This window comes from Cherax quadricarinatus, chromosome 83 (genome assembly GCF_038502225.1).
Source record: "Cherax quadricarinatus isolate ZL_2023a chromosome 83, ASM3850222v1, whole genome shotgun sequence".
Taxonomy (NCBI): Eukaryota; Metazoa; Arthropoda; class Malacostraca; order Decapoda; family Parastacidae; genus Cherax; species Cherax quadricarinatus.
Genome location: NC_091374.1, coordinates 19,911,527 through 19,926,267, shown reverse-complemented (window position 1 = coordinate 19,926,267; position 14,741 = coordinate 19,911,527). Strand labels below are relative to the sequence as shown.

At 42.1% G+C, this 14,741-nt stretch overlaps 1 protein-coding gene across 6 annotated transcripts in view; it reads left to right on the top strand.

The window, feature by feature from the left end:
- LOC128702237 (uncharacterized) overlaps positions 1-14,741 on the top strand; it is a 497,274-nt gene that overhangs the window by 300,646 nt on the left and 181,887 nt on the right. For 4 of the 6 annotated variants that reach the window (XM_070102896.1, XM_070102895.1, XM_070102894.1 and 1 more), the window contains one exon: positions 3,379-3,807. In XM_070102896.1, the coding sequence (XP_069958997.1) occupies positions 3,379-3,807 (429 nt within the window). The remainder of the gene's footprint in view (positions 1-3,378; positions 3,808-14,741) is intronic. The other 2 variants (XM_070102897.1, XM_070102893.1) reach the window with 1 other exon arrangement.

Sequence of the window (14,741 nt, the reverse complement as noted above, 5' to 3'; positions counted from 1 at the left end):
CGCCTATGACGAGCAGGGTCCCACAGGGGTCAGTCCTAGGGCCGGTGCAGATTCTGGAATTTGGGAATGACATGACGGGAGGACTAGACTCAGGAATGCCTTTGTTTGCACACGATATCAAGCTAATGAGGAGAATGCAATCGGAGGAGGATCAGGTAGGACTGCAAAGGGATCTGGACAGGTTACAGGCCTGCTCCAGCAAATGGCTCCCGGAGTTAATCCCTGCTAAGTGCAAAGTCATGAAGATCAGGGAATTGCAAAGAAAACTGCAGACGGGGTACAGTCTAGAGGGCCAAAGACTACAAGCCTCACTCAAGAAAAAGGATCTTGGGGTGAGTATAACACCGAACACATCTCCTGAGATGCACATCAACCAACTAGCTACTGCGGCATACGGGCGACTAGCAAATCTGTACATAGTGTACATCGGGTTCATATTGGAATATGCAGCACCAGTTTGGAACCCATACCTGGCTAACCATGTCAGGATATTAGAGACTAATCCCGGAGATAAGGGGCGTGTCCTACGAGGAAAGGTTAAGAAATCGACCTGTAGACACTGGAGGACAGGAAAGACAGGGAGTATATGATAATAACATACAAAATACTGAGAGGAATCGACAAGGTGGACACACACACAGACACACACACACACACAGACACACACACACAGACACACAGACACACAGACACACAGACACAGACACAGACACAGACAGACAGACACACACACACACACACACACACACACACACACACACACACACACACACACACACACACACACACACACACAAACACACACACACAGACACACACACACACACACACACACACACACACACACACACACACACACACACACACACACACACACACACACACACACACACACACACACACACACAGGAAGGGCTGTGGGAAGACAGCACAGAAGGGAACATCAAGAGGGAATATACCAACAAGTGTTGGATGACATACGAACAACTGAGGAGGAGGTGAAGAAGCTCTTAAGTGACCTTGACACCTCAAAGGCGATGGGACCGGACAACATCTCCCCATGGGTCCTTAGAGAAGGAGCAGAGATGCTGTGCGTGCCTCTGACCACAATCTTCAACACATCCCTTGAAACTGGGCAACTACCTGAGAAATGGAAAACAGCTAATGTAGTCCCCATATTTAAGAAAGGAAACAGAAACGAGGCACTAAACTACAGACCTGTGTCTCTGACATGTATTGTGTGCAAAGTCATGGAGAAGATTATCAGGAGGAGAGTGGTCGAACACCTGGAAAGGAACAAGATTATAAATGAAAACCAGCATGGGTTCATGGAAGGCAAATCTTGTATCACAAACCTCCTGGAGTTTTATGACAAGGTAACAGAAGTAAGACACGAGAGAGAGGGGTGGGTAGATTGCGTTTTCCTAGACTGCAGGAAGGCCTTTGACACAGTTCCCCACAAGAGATTAGTGCAGAAGCTGGAGGATCAGGCGCACGTAAAAGGGAGGGCACTGCAATGGATAAGGGAATACCTGACAGGGAGGCAGCAACGAGTCATGGTACGTGAAGAGGTATCACAGTGGGCGCCTGTTACGAGAGGGGTCCCACAGGGGTCAGTTCTAGGATCAGTGCTATTTTTGATATATGTGAACGACATGATGGAAGGAATAGACTCTGAAGTGTCCCTGTTCGCAGATGACGTGAAGTTGATGAGAAGAATTAAATCGGACGAGGATGAGGCAGGACTGCAAAGAGACCTGGACAGGCTGGACATGTGGTCCAGCAACTGGCTTCTCGAATTCAATCCAGCCAAATGCAAAGTCATAAAGATTGGGGAGGGGCAAAGAAGACCGCAGACAGAGTATAGGCTAGGTGGACAAAGACTACAGACCTCACTCAGGGAGAAAGACCTTGGGGTGACCATAACACCGAGCACATCACCGGAGGCACACATCAACCAAATAACCGCTGCAGCATACGGGCGCCTGGCAAACCTGAGAATAGCGTTCCGATACCTTAATAAGGAATCGTTCAAGACACTGTACACTGTGTATGTTAGGCCCATACTGGAGTATGCAGCACGAGTCTGGAACCCACACCTGGTCAAGCACGTCAAGAAGTTAGAGAAAGTACAAAGGTTTGCAACAAGGTTAGTCCCAGAGCTCAAGGGAATGTCGTACGAGGAAAGGTTAAGGGAAATCGGACTGACGACACTGGAGGACAGAAGGGTCAGGGGAGACATGATAACGACATACAAGATACTGCGGGGAATAGACAAGGTGGACAGAGATAGGATGTTCCAGAGAGGGGACACAGGGACAAGGGGTCACAACTGGAAGCTGAAGACTCAGACGAGTCACAGGGACGTTAGGAAGTATTTCTTCAGTCATAGAGTTGTCAGCAAGTGGAATAGCCTAGCAAGTGAAGTAGTGGAGGCAGGAACCATACATAATTTTAAGAAGAGGTATGACAAAGCTCAGGAAGCAGAGAGAGAGAGAGGATCCAGTAGCGATCAGTGAAGAGGCGGGGCCAGGAGCTGAGTCTCTACCCCTGCAACCACAATTAGGTGAGTACACTTAGGTGAGTACATATACACATACACACACACACACACACACACACACACACACAGTTATGGTCCGGTGTGAGGGGAAGGTAGAGGTGTGGGTCCCCTCAATCAGTCTTACTTTACCTCAGGCTTCAGTAAATGTTCCCCTCGTCGTGTTTACTCGCTCTCTCATCACACTGATTAAATTCCCAGTGCTCTTCTACAGTCTCTATTATCTTCTGCTCTTCTACATTCTCTCTTATCCTCTCCTCTTCTACATTCTCTCTTATCCTCCTCTAATATTGTTTCCACTGGGGCTTTCTCACGTCTAAAAGTCAGACATACATTTAAGTACAATGATTGAGCTTCTAAATCCATTTACAACTTCGTAAATGATTTGGAAGGTTATTATAAATGTTAGGTCTCACATTGGAGGCGTCTGGTTATGGTCATTGTCTCACGGTTGAACCCAAAGGTCCGCATGTTCACACTATCCGAACCTGCCTTGCGTGCCCTGTGCCATCATGGAGAGCTGGACTCCGACCTCAGCCTTCTTCATATTTCGTTTTCTATATCATGTCTGGTTTAACGTAATATACAATGTTCCTAGTATTATAGCCAGAGTTTAAATTAACTTTACCTGTGTTGTTTGTCTTGATGTATACACAGTTTCAGAAGTTACAGTTAATCATGTGTGTATTTCAAGTTCTTCTGAAAATATGTTCTGTATGCTAGACTGACATGTATTTATCTTATACTGAGTGAAATTCTGATACTTTTTTTACTGGCCACAATGTTTTCCAAGCAACTGGATGATCTTTTACTTTCAGCAGAAGGAACGGAAAGACCTGAGGAACCTGCTGCAGCACCACCAGTAGAACACAGTAAACACTCTCCAGAACCAGCGCCTCAAGAACCACCACGGGCTGTTCCGGTACCTGAGAAACCTCCAGCGCCTGAAGAACCACCAGCACTTGAAGAACCACCAGCGCTTGAAGAACCATCAGCGCCTGAAGAACCACCAGCGCCTGAAGAGCCTCCGGCACCTGAAGAACCACCAGCACCTGAGGAACCACCAACACCTGAAGAAGAGCCAGCACCTGAGGAACCAGCAGCTCCTGAAGAACCACCAGCACCTGCAAAACCAGTCAAACCAAAGGATGTTCCAGCCAGTACCGAGCCTGAGGAAGCAGCTCACACAAAAAAACCAGCAGCCCCGAGTGTAGCGGATAAAACACCATCAGCGGAGAAGGTCTCAGGTAAGAGAACTTACCACAGCGGCAGGATGGTCCTGGCTGAGATGCTAGTAAGCACTAAGGTCACAAGTTATCTATGCAGCTGTAGTACATCTGGTTGCTTCCTGCTAACATGTGTGACGCTTGTATTTCCATATAAATGACTATTAAGCTTATTCAAATTTTTGCATGCTAATTTTATTGTTATGTTTAGGTGTGAGGTATATGTTATTATCTTAGACCAGAGTGGCCGTTAATTTATCTGGTATCTAGTACTCTGCTTGCTCTAATAAACGGCAACCTTCACTAGAATCTAGATATTTCTTACAGACAGTAGATATACCTTACTGTCAGTGGAAGATGTACCTTACTGTCAGTGGAAGATGTACCTTACTGTCAGTGGATGACATACTTTACTGTTAGTGGAAGAAATACCTTCCTGTCAGTGGAAGATATACATTCCTGTCAGTGGAAGATATATCCTACTGTCAGTGGGATATATACCTTCCTGACAGTGGAAGATGTACCTTACTGTCAGTGGAAGATGTACCTTACTGTCAGTGGATGACATACTTTACTGTTAGTGGAAGAAATACCTTCCTGTCAGTGGAAGATATACATTCCTGTCAGTGGAAGATATATCCTACTGTCAGTGGGATATATACCTTCCTGACAGTGGAAGATGTACCTTATTGTGAGAGGAAGATATACCTTCCTGTCAGTGGAAGATATACCTTCCTGTCAGGGGAAGATATACATTCCTGTCAGTGAAAGATATTCCTTACTTTCAGTGGGAGATATTCCTTACTATCAGTGGAAGTTATACCTTCTTGCAAGTGGAAGATATACCTTACTGTCAGTCTAAGATATACCTTCCTGTCAGTGGAAGATATACCTCACTGTCAGTGGAAGATATTTCTTAGCATCAGCGGAAGATATACCTTCCTCTCAGTGGAAGATATACCTTACTGCCAGTGGAAGATATACTTTACTGACAGTGGAAGATATACCTTACTATCAGTGGAATATTTACCTTACTGTGAGTGGAAGATATACCTTACAGCCAGTGGAAGATATTCCTTACTGTCAGTAAAAGATATTCATTACTGTCAAAGAAAGATATACCTTTCTGACAGTGGAAGATATACATTACTGTCAGTGGAAGATATACCTTCCTGTCAGTGGAAGATATACCTTAAGTCAAAGGAAGTTATACATTCTTGTAAGTGGAAAATATACCTTACAGTCAGTGGAAGATATACCTTATCGTCAGTGGAAGATATATCTTACTGGCAGTGGAAGATATTTCTTAGTACCAGTGGAAGATATACCTTCCTCTAAGTGGAAGATACACCTTACTGCCAGTGGAATATATACCTTCCTGACAGTGGAAGATATACCTTACTGTCAGTGGAAGATATACCTTACTGTCAGTGGAAGATATTCCTTTCTGTCAGTGAAAGATATACCTTCCTGTCAGTGGAAGATATACCTTCCTGTCAGTGGAAGATATACCTTCCTGTCAGTGGAAGATATACCTTCCTGTCAGTGGAAGATACACCTTCCTGTCTATAGAAGATATACCTTCCTGTCAGTGGAAGATATACCTTCCTTTCAGTGGAAGACACACCTTCCTGACAGTGGAAGATAAACCTTCCAGTCAGTGGAAGATATACCTTCCTGTCAGTGGAAGATATACCTTCCTGTCAGTGGAAGATATACCTTCCTGTCAGTGGAAGATATACATTACTGTCAGTGGAAGATATTCCTTACATTCAGTGGGAAATATTCCTTATCGTCAGTGGAAGATATTTCTTAGTATCAGTGGAAGATATACCTTCCTCTCAGTGTAAGATATACCTTACTGTCAGTGGAAGATATACCATACTGTTAGTGGAAGATATTTCTTACTGTCAGTAGAAGATATTCCTTACTGTCAGTGAAAGATATACCGTTGTGGCAGTGGAAGATATACCTTCCTTCAGTGGAAGATATAGCTTCCTGTCAATGGAAGATATACCTTCCTGTCAGTGGAAGACATGCCTTCCTGACAGTGGAAGATAAACCTTCCTGTCAGTGGAAGATATACCCTCCTGTTAGTGGAAGATATACCTTCCTGACAGTGGAAGATATACCTTCCTGACATTTGAAGATAAACCTTCCTGTCACTTTAAGATATACCTTCATGCCAGTGTAAGATATACCTACCTGTCAGTGGAAGATAAAACTTCCTGACAGTGGAAGATATACATTCCTGTCAGTGGAAGATATACCTTCCTGTCAGCGGAAGATATACCTTCCTGTCAGTGGAAGATATACCTTCCTGTCAGTGGAAGATATACCGTCTTGTCAGTGGAAGATATACCTTCCTATCAGTGGAATATATACCTTCCTGTCAGTGGAAGATGCGCCTTCCTATCAGTGGAAGATGTACCATACTGTCAGTGGAAGATATATCTTACAGACAGTGGCAAATATACCATCCTGTAAGTGGAAGATACACCTTCCTGAACGGGGAAGATATACCTCCCTGTGAGTGGAACGTATACCTCTCTGTCAGTGGAAGACATACTTTCCTGTCATTGGAGGATATACCTACATGTCAGTGGAAGATATACCTTCCTGTCTGTGGAAGATATACCTTCCTGTCAGTGGGAAATATTCCTTACAGCCAGTAGAAGATATACCTTACTGTCAGTGGAAGATATATCTTCCTGACAGTGGAAGACATACCTTCCTGTCAGTGGAAGACATACTTTACTGCCAGTTTAAGATATACCTTCCTGTCAGTGGAAGATATAACTTCCTGTCAGTGGAAGATATACATTCCTGTCATTGGAAGATATTCCTTACTTTCAGTCGGAGATATTCCATACTATCAGTGGAAGTTATACCTTCTTGTAAATGGAAGATATACCTTCCTGTCAGTGGAAGATATACCTTATCGTCATTGGAAGATATTTCTTAGTATCAGTGGAAGATATACCTTACTGTCAGTGGAAGATAATCCTTCCTGACAGTGAAAGATAAACCTTCCTGTCAGTGGAAGATATACCCTCCTGTCAGTGGAAGATATACATTCCTAACAGTGGAAGATACACCTTCCAGACAGTTGACGATAAACCTTCATGTCAGTTTAAGATATACCTTCGTGCCAGTGTAAGATATACCTACCTGTCAGTGGAAGATACACCTTCCTGACAGTGGAAGATATGCAATCCTGTCAGTGGAAGATATACCTTCTTGTCAGTGGAAGATATACCTTCTTGTCAGTAGAAGATATACCTTTCTGTCAGTGTTAGATATATCTTCCTGACAGTGGAAGATATACCTTCCTGTAAGTGGAAGATATACCTTCTTGTCATTGTTAGATATACCTAACTGACAATGGAAGATATACCTTTCGGACAGTGGAAAATATACCTTACTGTCAGTGGAGGACTTACCTTACTGTCAGTGGAAGATATAACGACCTGTAAGTGAAAGATATACCTCACTGTCCACTCCTCTCAGTGGTAGATATACCTTCCTGTCAGTGGAGGATATACCTTCCTGTCAGTGAAAGATATACTTTCATGTCAGTGAAAGATGTACCATACTGTCAGTGGAAGATATACTTTACTGAAAGTGGCAAATATACCATACTGTCAGTGGAATAAATACCCTCCTGTCAGTGGAAGATATACCTTCCTGTCAAGGGAAGATATACCATACTGTCAGTGGAAGATATGCCTTATTGACAGTGCAAAATATACCTTACTGTGAGTGAAAGAGATACCTTCCAGTCAGTGGAAGATATACCTTCCTGAGAGTGGAAGATATACCTCCCTGTAAGTGGAAGATATACCTTACTGTCAGTGGAAGGCATACCTTACTGTCAGTGGAAGATATACCTTACTGTCAGTGGAAGATATACCTTACTGTCAGTGGAAGACATGCCTTCCTGTCAGTGGAAGATATACCTTCCTGTCAGTGGAAGACATACCTTCCTGGCAGTGGAAGATATACCTTCCTGTCAGTGGAATATATGCCATACTGTAGGTGGAAGATATACCTTACTGACCGTGGTAAATATACCATCCTGTCAGTGGAAGATTTACCTTCCTGTCACTGGAAGATATTCCTTCCTGTCAGTGGAAGATATGCCTTCCTATCAGTGGAAGATATACCATACTGTCAGTGGAAGATATACCTTCCTGACAGTGGAAGATATACCTCCCTGAGAGTGGAACGTATACCTCCTGTCAGTGGAAGATACACCTTCCTGTCAGTGGAAGATATACCTTCCTGTCAGTGGAAGATATACCTTCCTGTCAGAGGGAAATATTAATTACTGTCTGTGGAAGATATATCTTAGAGTCAGTGGAAGATATACCTTCCTCACAGTGGAAGATATACCTTACTGTCAGTGGAAGATATACCTCTCTGCCAGTGAAAGATATACTTTACTGTCAGTGGAAGATATACCTTCCTGACAGTGGAAGATATACCTTACTGCAAGTGGAAGATAGTTCTTAGTGTCAGTGGAACATATACCATACTGTCAGTGGAAGATATACCTCTCTGTCAGTGAAAGATATACTTTACTGTCAGTGGAAGATATACCTTCCTCTCAGTGGAAGATATACCTTGCTGCCAATGGAAGATATATCTTCCTGACAGTGGAACATATACCATACTGTCAGTGGAAGATATACCTTACTGTCAGTGGACGATATACCTTTCTGACATTGGAAGATATACTTTCATGTCAGTGGAAGATATACCTTCCGGTTAGTGGAAGACATATCTTCCTGTCAACAGAAGACATACCTTCTTTTCAGTGGAAGATATACCTTCCTGACAGAGGAAGACAAAACTTCTTGTCAATTTAAGATATACCTTCCTGCTAGTGGAAGATATATCTACCTGCCAGTGGAATATTCAACATCCTGACAGTGGAATATATACCTTTCTGACAGTGAAAGATGTACTCTTAGTGTCAGCGGAATATATACCTTACTGACAGTGGAAGATAAATATTCCTGCCAGTGGAAGATATTCCTTCATTCCAGTGAAAGAAATACCTTCCTGTCAGTGGAAGATATACCTTCCTGACAGTGGAAGATAAACCTTACCGTCAGTGGAAGATACCTTCCTGTCAGTGGATGATATACTTTTCTGACATTCGAAGATATACCTTCCTCTCAGTGGAAGATATACATTACTCTCAGTGGAGAGCATACCTTACTGTCAGTGGAAGATATACCTTACTGTGAGTGGAAGATATACCTTACTGTCAATGGAAGATATACCTTACCGTCAGTGGAAGACATACATTCCTGTCAGTGGAAGATATACCTTCCTGTCAGCGAAAGATATACCTCCCTGTCAGTGGAAGATATACCTTCCTGTCAGTGGAACATATACCTTACTGTCAGTGGAAGACATACCTTCCTGTCAGTGGAAGATATACCTTCCTGTCAGTGAAAGATATTCCTCCCTGTCAGTGGAAGATATACCTTCCTGTCAGTGAAACATATACCTTACTGTCAGTGGAAGATATACCTTCCTGTCAGTGGGAGATATACCTTCCTGTCAGTGGAGCATATACCTTACTGTCAGTGGAAGACATACCTTCCTGTCAGTGGAAGATATACCTCCATCTCAGTGGAAGACATACCTTCCTGTCAGTGGAAGATATAAATCCATCTCAGTGGAAGATATACATTCCTGTCAGTGGAAGATATGCGTTCCAGTGAGTGGAAGATATACCTTCCTGTCAATGGAAGATATAACTTCCTGTCATTGGAAAATATATCTTCCTGTCAGTCGAAGATATACCTTCCTGTCAGTGGAAGATATACGTTACAGTCAGTGGAAGATATACCTTACAGTCAATGGAAGATATACCTTCTTGTTAGTGGAAGATATACCGTCCTGTCAGTGGAAGATATACCTTCCTGTTAGTGGAAGATATACCTTCCTGTCAATGGAAGATATACCTTCCTGTCAGTGGAAGATATACCTTCCAGTCAATGGAAGAAATTCCTTCCTGTCATTGGAAGATATACCTTCCTATAAGTTGAAGATATACTTTCCTGTCAATGGAAGATATACCTTACTGTCAGTGGAGGACATACCTTACTGTCAGTGGAAGATATACCTTACTGTCAGTGGAAGATATAACTTCCTGTCAGTGGAAGATATACCTTACTGTCAGTGGAGTACATACCTTACTGTTAGTGGAAGATATACCTTACCGTCAGTCGAAGATATACCGTCCTGTCAGTGGAAGATATCCCTTACTGTCAGTGGAAAATATATCTTCCGGTCCGTGGAAGATATACCTTCCTGTCAGTGGAAGATATACCTTCCTGCCAGTGGAAGATATACGTTCCTGTCTATAGAAGATATACCTTCATTTCAATGGAAGATATACCTTCCTGTCAGTGGAAGATATACATTCCTGTCAGTGGAAGCTATTCCTTATTTTCAGTGGGAAATATTCCTTATCGTCAGTCTAAGATATTCCTTACTGTCAGTGGAAGATATTCTTTACTGTCAGTGTAAGATATACCTTCCTGTCCGTGGAAGATATACCTTCCTGTCAGTGAAAGATGTACCTTCCTGTCAGTGGAAAATATACCTTCCTGCCTATAGATGATATACCTTCCTTTCAGTGGAAGATATACCTTCCTGTCAATGGAAGATATACCTTCCTGTCAGTGGAAGATATACCTTCCAGTCAATGGAAGATATACTTTCCTGTTAGTGTAAGATATACCTTCCTGTAAGTTGAAGATATACTTTCCTGTCAATGGAAGATATACCTTACTGTCAGTGGAGGGCATACCTTACTGTCAGTGGAAGATATACCTTACTGTCAGTGGAAGATATACCTTCCTGTCAGTGGAAGATATACCTTACTGTCAGTGGAGGACATACCTTTCTGTCAGTGGAAGATATACCTTACTGTCAGTCGAAGATATACCGTCCTGTCAATGGAAGATATACCTCCCTGACAGTGGAAGATATACATTACTGTTAGTGGAAGATATACCTTCCTGTCCGTGGAAGATATACCTTCCTGTCAGTGGAATATATACCTTCCTGTCAGTGGAAGATATACCTTCCTGTCTGTAGAACATATACCCTCCTTTCAGTGGAAGATATACCTTCCTGTCAGTGGAAGATATTCCTTACTTTCAGTGGGAAATATACCTTATCGTCAGTCTAAGATATTCCTTACTATCAGTGGAAGATATTCCTTACTGTCAGTGGAAGATATTCCTTTCTGTCAGTGAAAGATATACCTTCCTGCCAGTGCAAGATATACCTACCTGTCAGTGGAAGATATACCTTCCTGTCAGTGGAAGATATACCTTCCTGTCAGTGGAAGATATACCTCCCTGACAGTGGAAGATAAACCTTCCCATCAGTGGAAGATATACCTTGCTGTCAGTGGAAGATATACCTTTTTGTCAGTGGAAGGTGTATCTTCGTGTCAGGGTTAGATATACCTTCCTGACAGTGGAAGATATACCTTACTGACAGTGGAAGATATACCTTCCTCTCAGCGGAAAATATGCCTTCTTGTCAGTGTTAGATATACCTAACTGACAATGGAAGATATACCTTCCGGAGAGTGGAAGATATACCTCACTGTCAGTGGAGGACTTACCTTACTGTCAGTGAAAGATATAACGTCCTGTCAGTGAAAGATATACCTCTCTGTGAGAGGAAGATTTACTTTACTGTCAGTGGAAGATATACATTCCTGCCAGTGGAAGATATACCTTCCTGTCAGTGGGAGAAATTCCTTCCTCTCAGTGGAAGATATACCTTCCTGTCAGTGGAAGATACACCATGCTGTCCTTGGAAGATATACCTTACTGAAAGTGGAAGATATACCTTCCTGTCAGTGGAAGATATACCTTCCTGTCAGTGGAAGATTTACCTTACTGTCAATGGAAGATATACCTTCCTGCCAGTGGAAGATATACCTTCCTGTCAGTGGAAAATATACCATCCAGTCAATGGAAGATATACCTTCCTTGCAGTTGAAGATATACCTTCCTGTAATTGGAAGATATACTTTCCTGTCAATGGAAGATATACCTTACTGTCAGTGGAGGACATACCTTACAGTCAGCGGAAGATATACCTTACTGTCAGTGGAAGATATACCTTGCTGTCAGTGGAAGATATACTTACTGTCAGTGGAGGACATACCTTACTGTCAGTAAGAAGATATACCTTACTGTCAATGGAAGATATACCTTCCTATCAGTGGAAGACAAACCTTCCTGTCAGTAGAAAACATACCTTCCTGTCAGTTTAAGATATATGTTCCTGTCAGTGGAAGGTATACCTTACTGCCAGTGGAAGATATACTTTACTGTCAGTGGAAGATATTCCTTACTGTCAGTGGAAGATATTCCTTTCTGTTAGTGAAAGATATACCTTTCTGACAGTGGAAGATATACCTTACTGTCAGTGGAAGATATACCTTACTGTCAGTGGAAGATATACCTTCCTGTAAGAGGAAGATAAACTTTCCTGTCAATGGAAGATATACCTTACTGTCAGTGGAGGACATATCTTACTGTCAGCGGAAGATATACCTTACTGACAGTGGAAGATATACCTTGTTGTCAGTGGAAGATATACTTACTGTCAGTGGAGGACATACGTTACTGTCAGTAAGAAGATATACCTTACTGTCAGTGGAAGATATACCTTACTGACAGTGGAAGATATACCTTCCTGTCAGTGGAAGATGTACCTTCCTGTCAGTGGAAGATATACCTTCCTGTCAGTGGAAGATATACATTCCTGTCAGTGGAAGATATACTTACTGTCAGTGGAGGACATAGCTTACTGTCAGTTAGAAGATATACCTTACTGTCAGTGGAAGATATACCTTACTGACAGTGGAAGATAAACCTTCCTGTCAGTGGAAAATATACCTTCCTGTCAGTGGAAGATGTACCTTCCTGTCAGTGGAAGATATACCGTCCTGTTAGTGGAAGATATACCTTACTGTCAATGGAAGATATACCTTACTGTTAGTGGAAGATATATCTTCCTGTCAGTGGAAGATATTCCTTCCTGTCAGTGGAAGATATACCTTCCTGTCAGTGAAAGATATTCATTCCTGTCTATAGAAGATATACCTTCCTTTCAGTGGAAGATATACCTTCCTGACAGTGGAAGACAAACCTTCCTGTCAGTAGAAAACATACCTTTCTGTCAGTGGAAGATATATGTTCCTGTCAGTGGAAGATATACTGTCCTGTCAGTGGAAGATATACATTCCTGTTAATGGAAGATATTAATTACTTTCAGTGGGAAATATTCCTTATCGTCAGTGGAAGATATTTCTTAGTATCAGTCGAAGATATACCTTACTGCCAGTGGAAGATATACCTTACTGTCAGTCGAAGATATACCTTACTGTCAGTGGAAGATATTCCTTACTGTGAGTGGAAGATATTCCTTTCTGTTAGTGAAAGATATACCTTTCTGACAGTGGAAGATATACCTTACTGTAAGTGGAAGATTTACATTACTGTCAGTGGAAGATGTACCTTACTGTCAGTGGAAGATATTCCTTACTGTCAGTGGAAGATATTCCTTTCTGTCAGTGAAAGATATACCTTTCTGGCAGTGGAAGATATACATTACTGTCAGTGGAATATATACCTTCCTGTCAGTGTATAGAAGATATACCTTCCTTTCAGTGGAAGATATACCTTACTGACAGTGGAAGATAAACCTTCCTCTCATTGGAAAACATACCTTCCTGTCAGTGGAAGATGTACCTTCCTGTCAGTGGAAGATGTACCTTCCTGTCAGTGGAAGATGTACCTTCCTGTCAGTGGAAGATATTCCTTAGTTTCAGTGGGAAATATTCCATATGGTCAGTGGAAGATATTTCTTAGTATCAGTGGAAGATATACCTTCTTCTCAGTGGAAGATATACCTTACTGCCAGTGGAAGACATACCTTCGTGACAGTGGAAGACATACCTTACTGTCAGTGGAAGATATACCTTACTGTCAATGGAAGATATACCTTACTGTCAGTGGAAGATATTTCTTACTGTCAGTAGAAGATATTCCTTACTGTCAGTGAGATTTATTCCGTTCTGACAGTGGAAGATATACCTTCCTTCAGTTTAAGATATACCTTCCTGTCAGTGGAAGACATACCTTCCTGTCAGAGAAAGATATACCTTCCTGTCAGGGAAGATATCCCTTCCTGACAATGGAAGACAGACCTTCCTGTCTGTGGAAGATATACCCTCCTGTGAGTGGAAGATATACCTTCCTAACAGTGGAAGATATACCTCCCTGTGTGTGGAACGTATACCTGTCTGTCAGTGGAAGACATACTTTCCTGTCAGTGGAAGATATACCTTCCTGTCAGTGGAAGATATAACTTCCAGGCAGAGGAAGATATACCTTATTATCAGTGGAAGATTTACCTTCCTCTCAGTGGAAGATATACTTTACTGTCAGTGGAAGATATGCCTTTGTGTCAGTGGAAGATATAGTTTACTGCCAGTGGAAGATATTTCTTGGTGTCATTGAAAAATATACATTCCTCTCAGTGGAAGATATACCTTCCTGTCAGTGGAAAATATACCTTCGTGTCAGTGGAATATATACCTTCCTGTCAGTGGAAGATATACATTCCTGTCAGTGGAAGATATTCCTTTTTTTCGGTGGGAGACATTCCTTACTATCAGTGAAAGTTATACCTTCTTGTAAGTGGAAGACATACCTTACTGTCCTTATGGTCAGTGGAAGATATTTCTTAGTATCAGTGGAAGATATACCTTCTTCTCAGTGGAAGATATACCTTACTGCAAGGGGAAGATATACCTTCTTCACAGTGGAAGATATACCTTACTGTCAGTGGAAGATATACCTTGCTGTCAGTGGAAGATATACCTTACTGTCAGTGGAAGA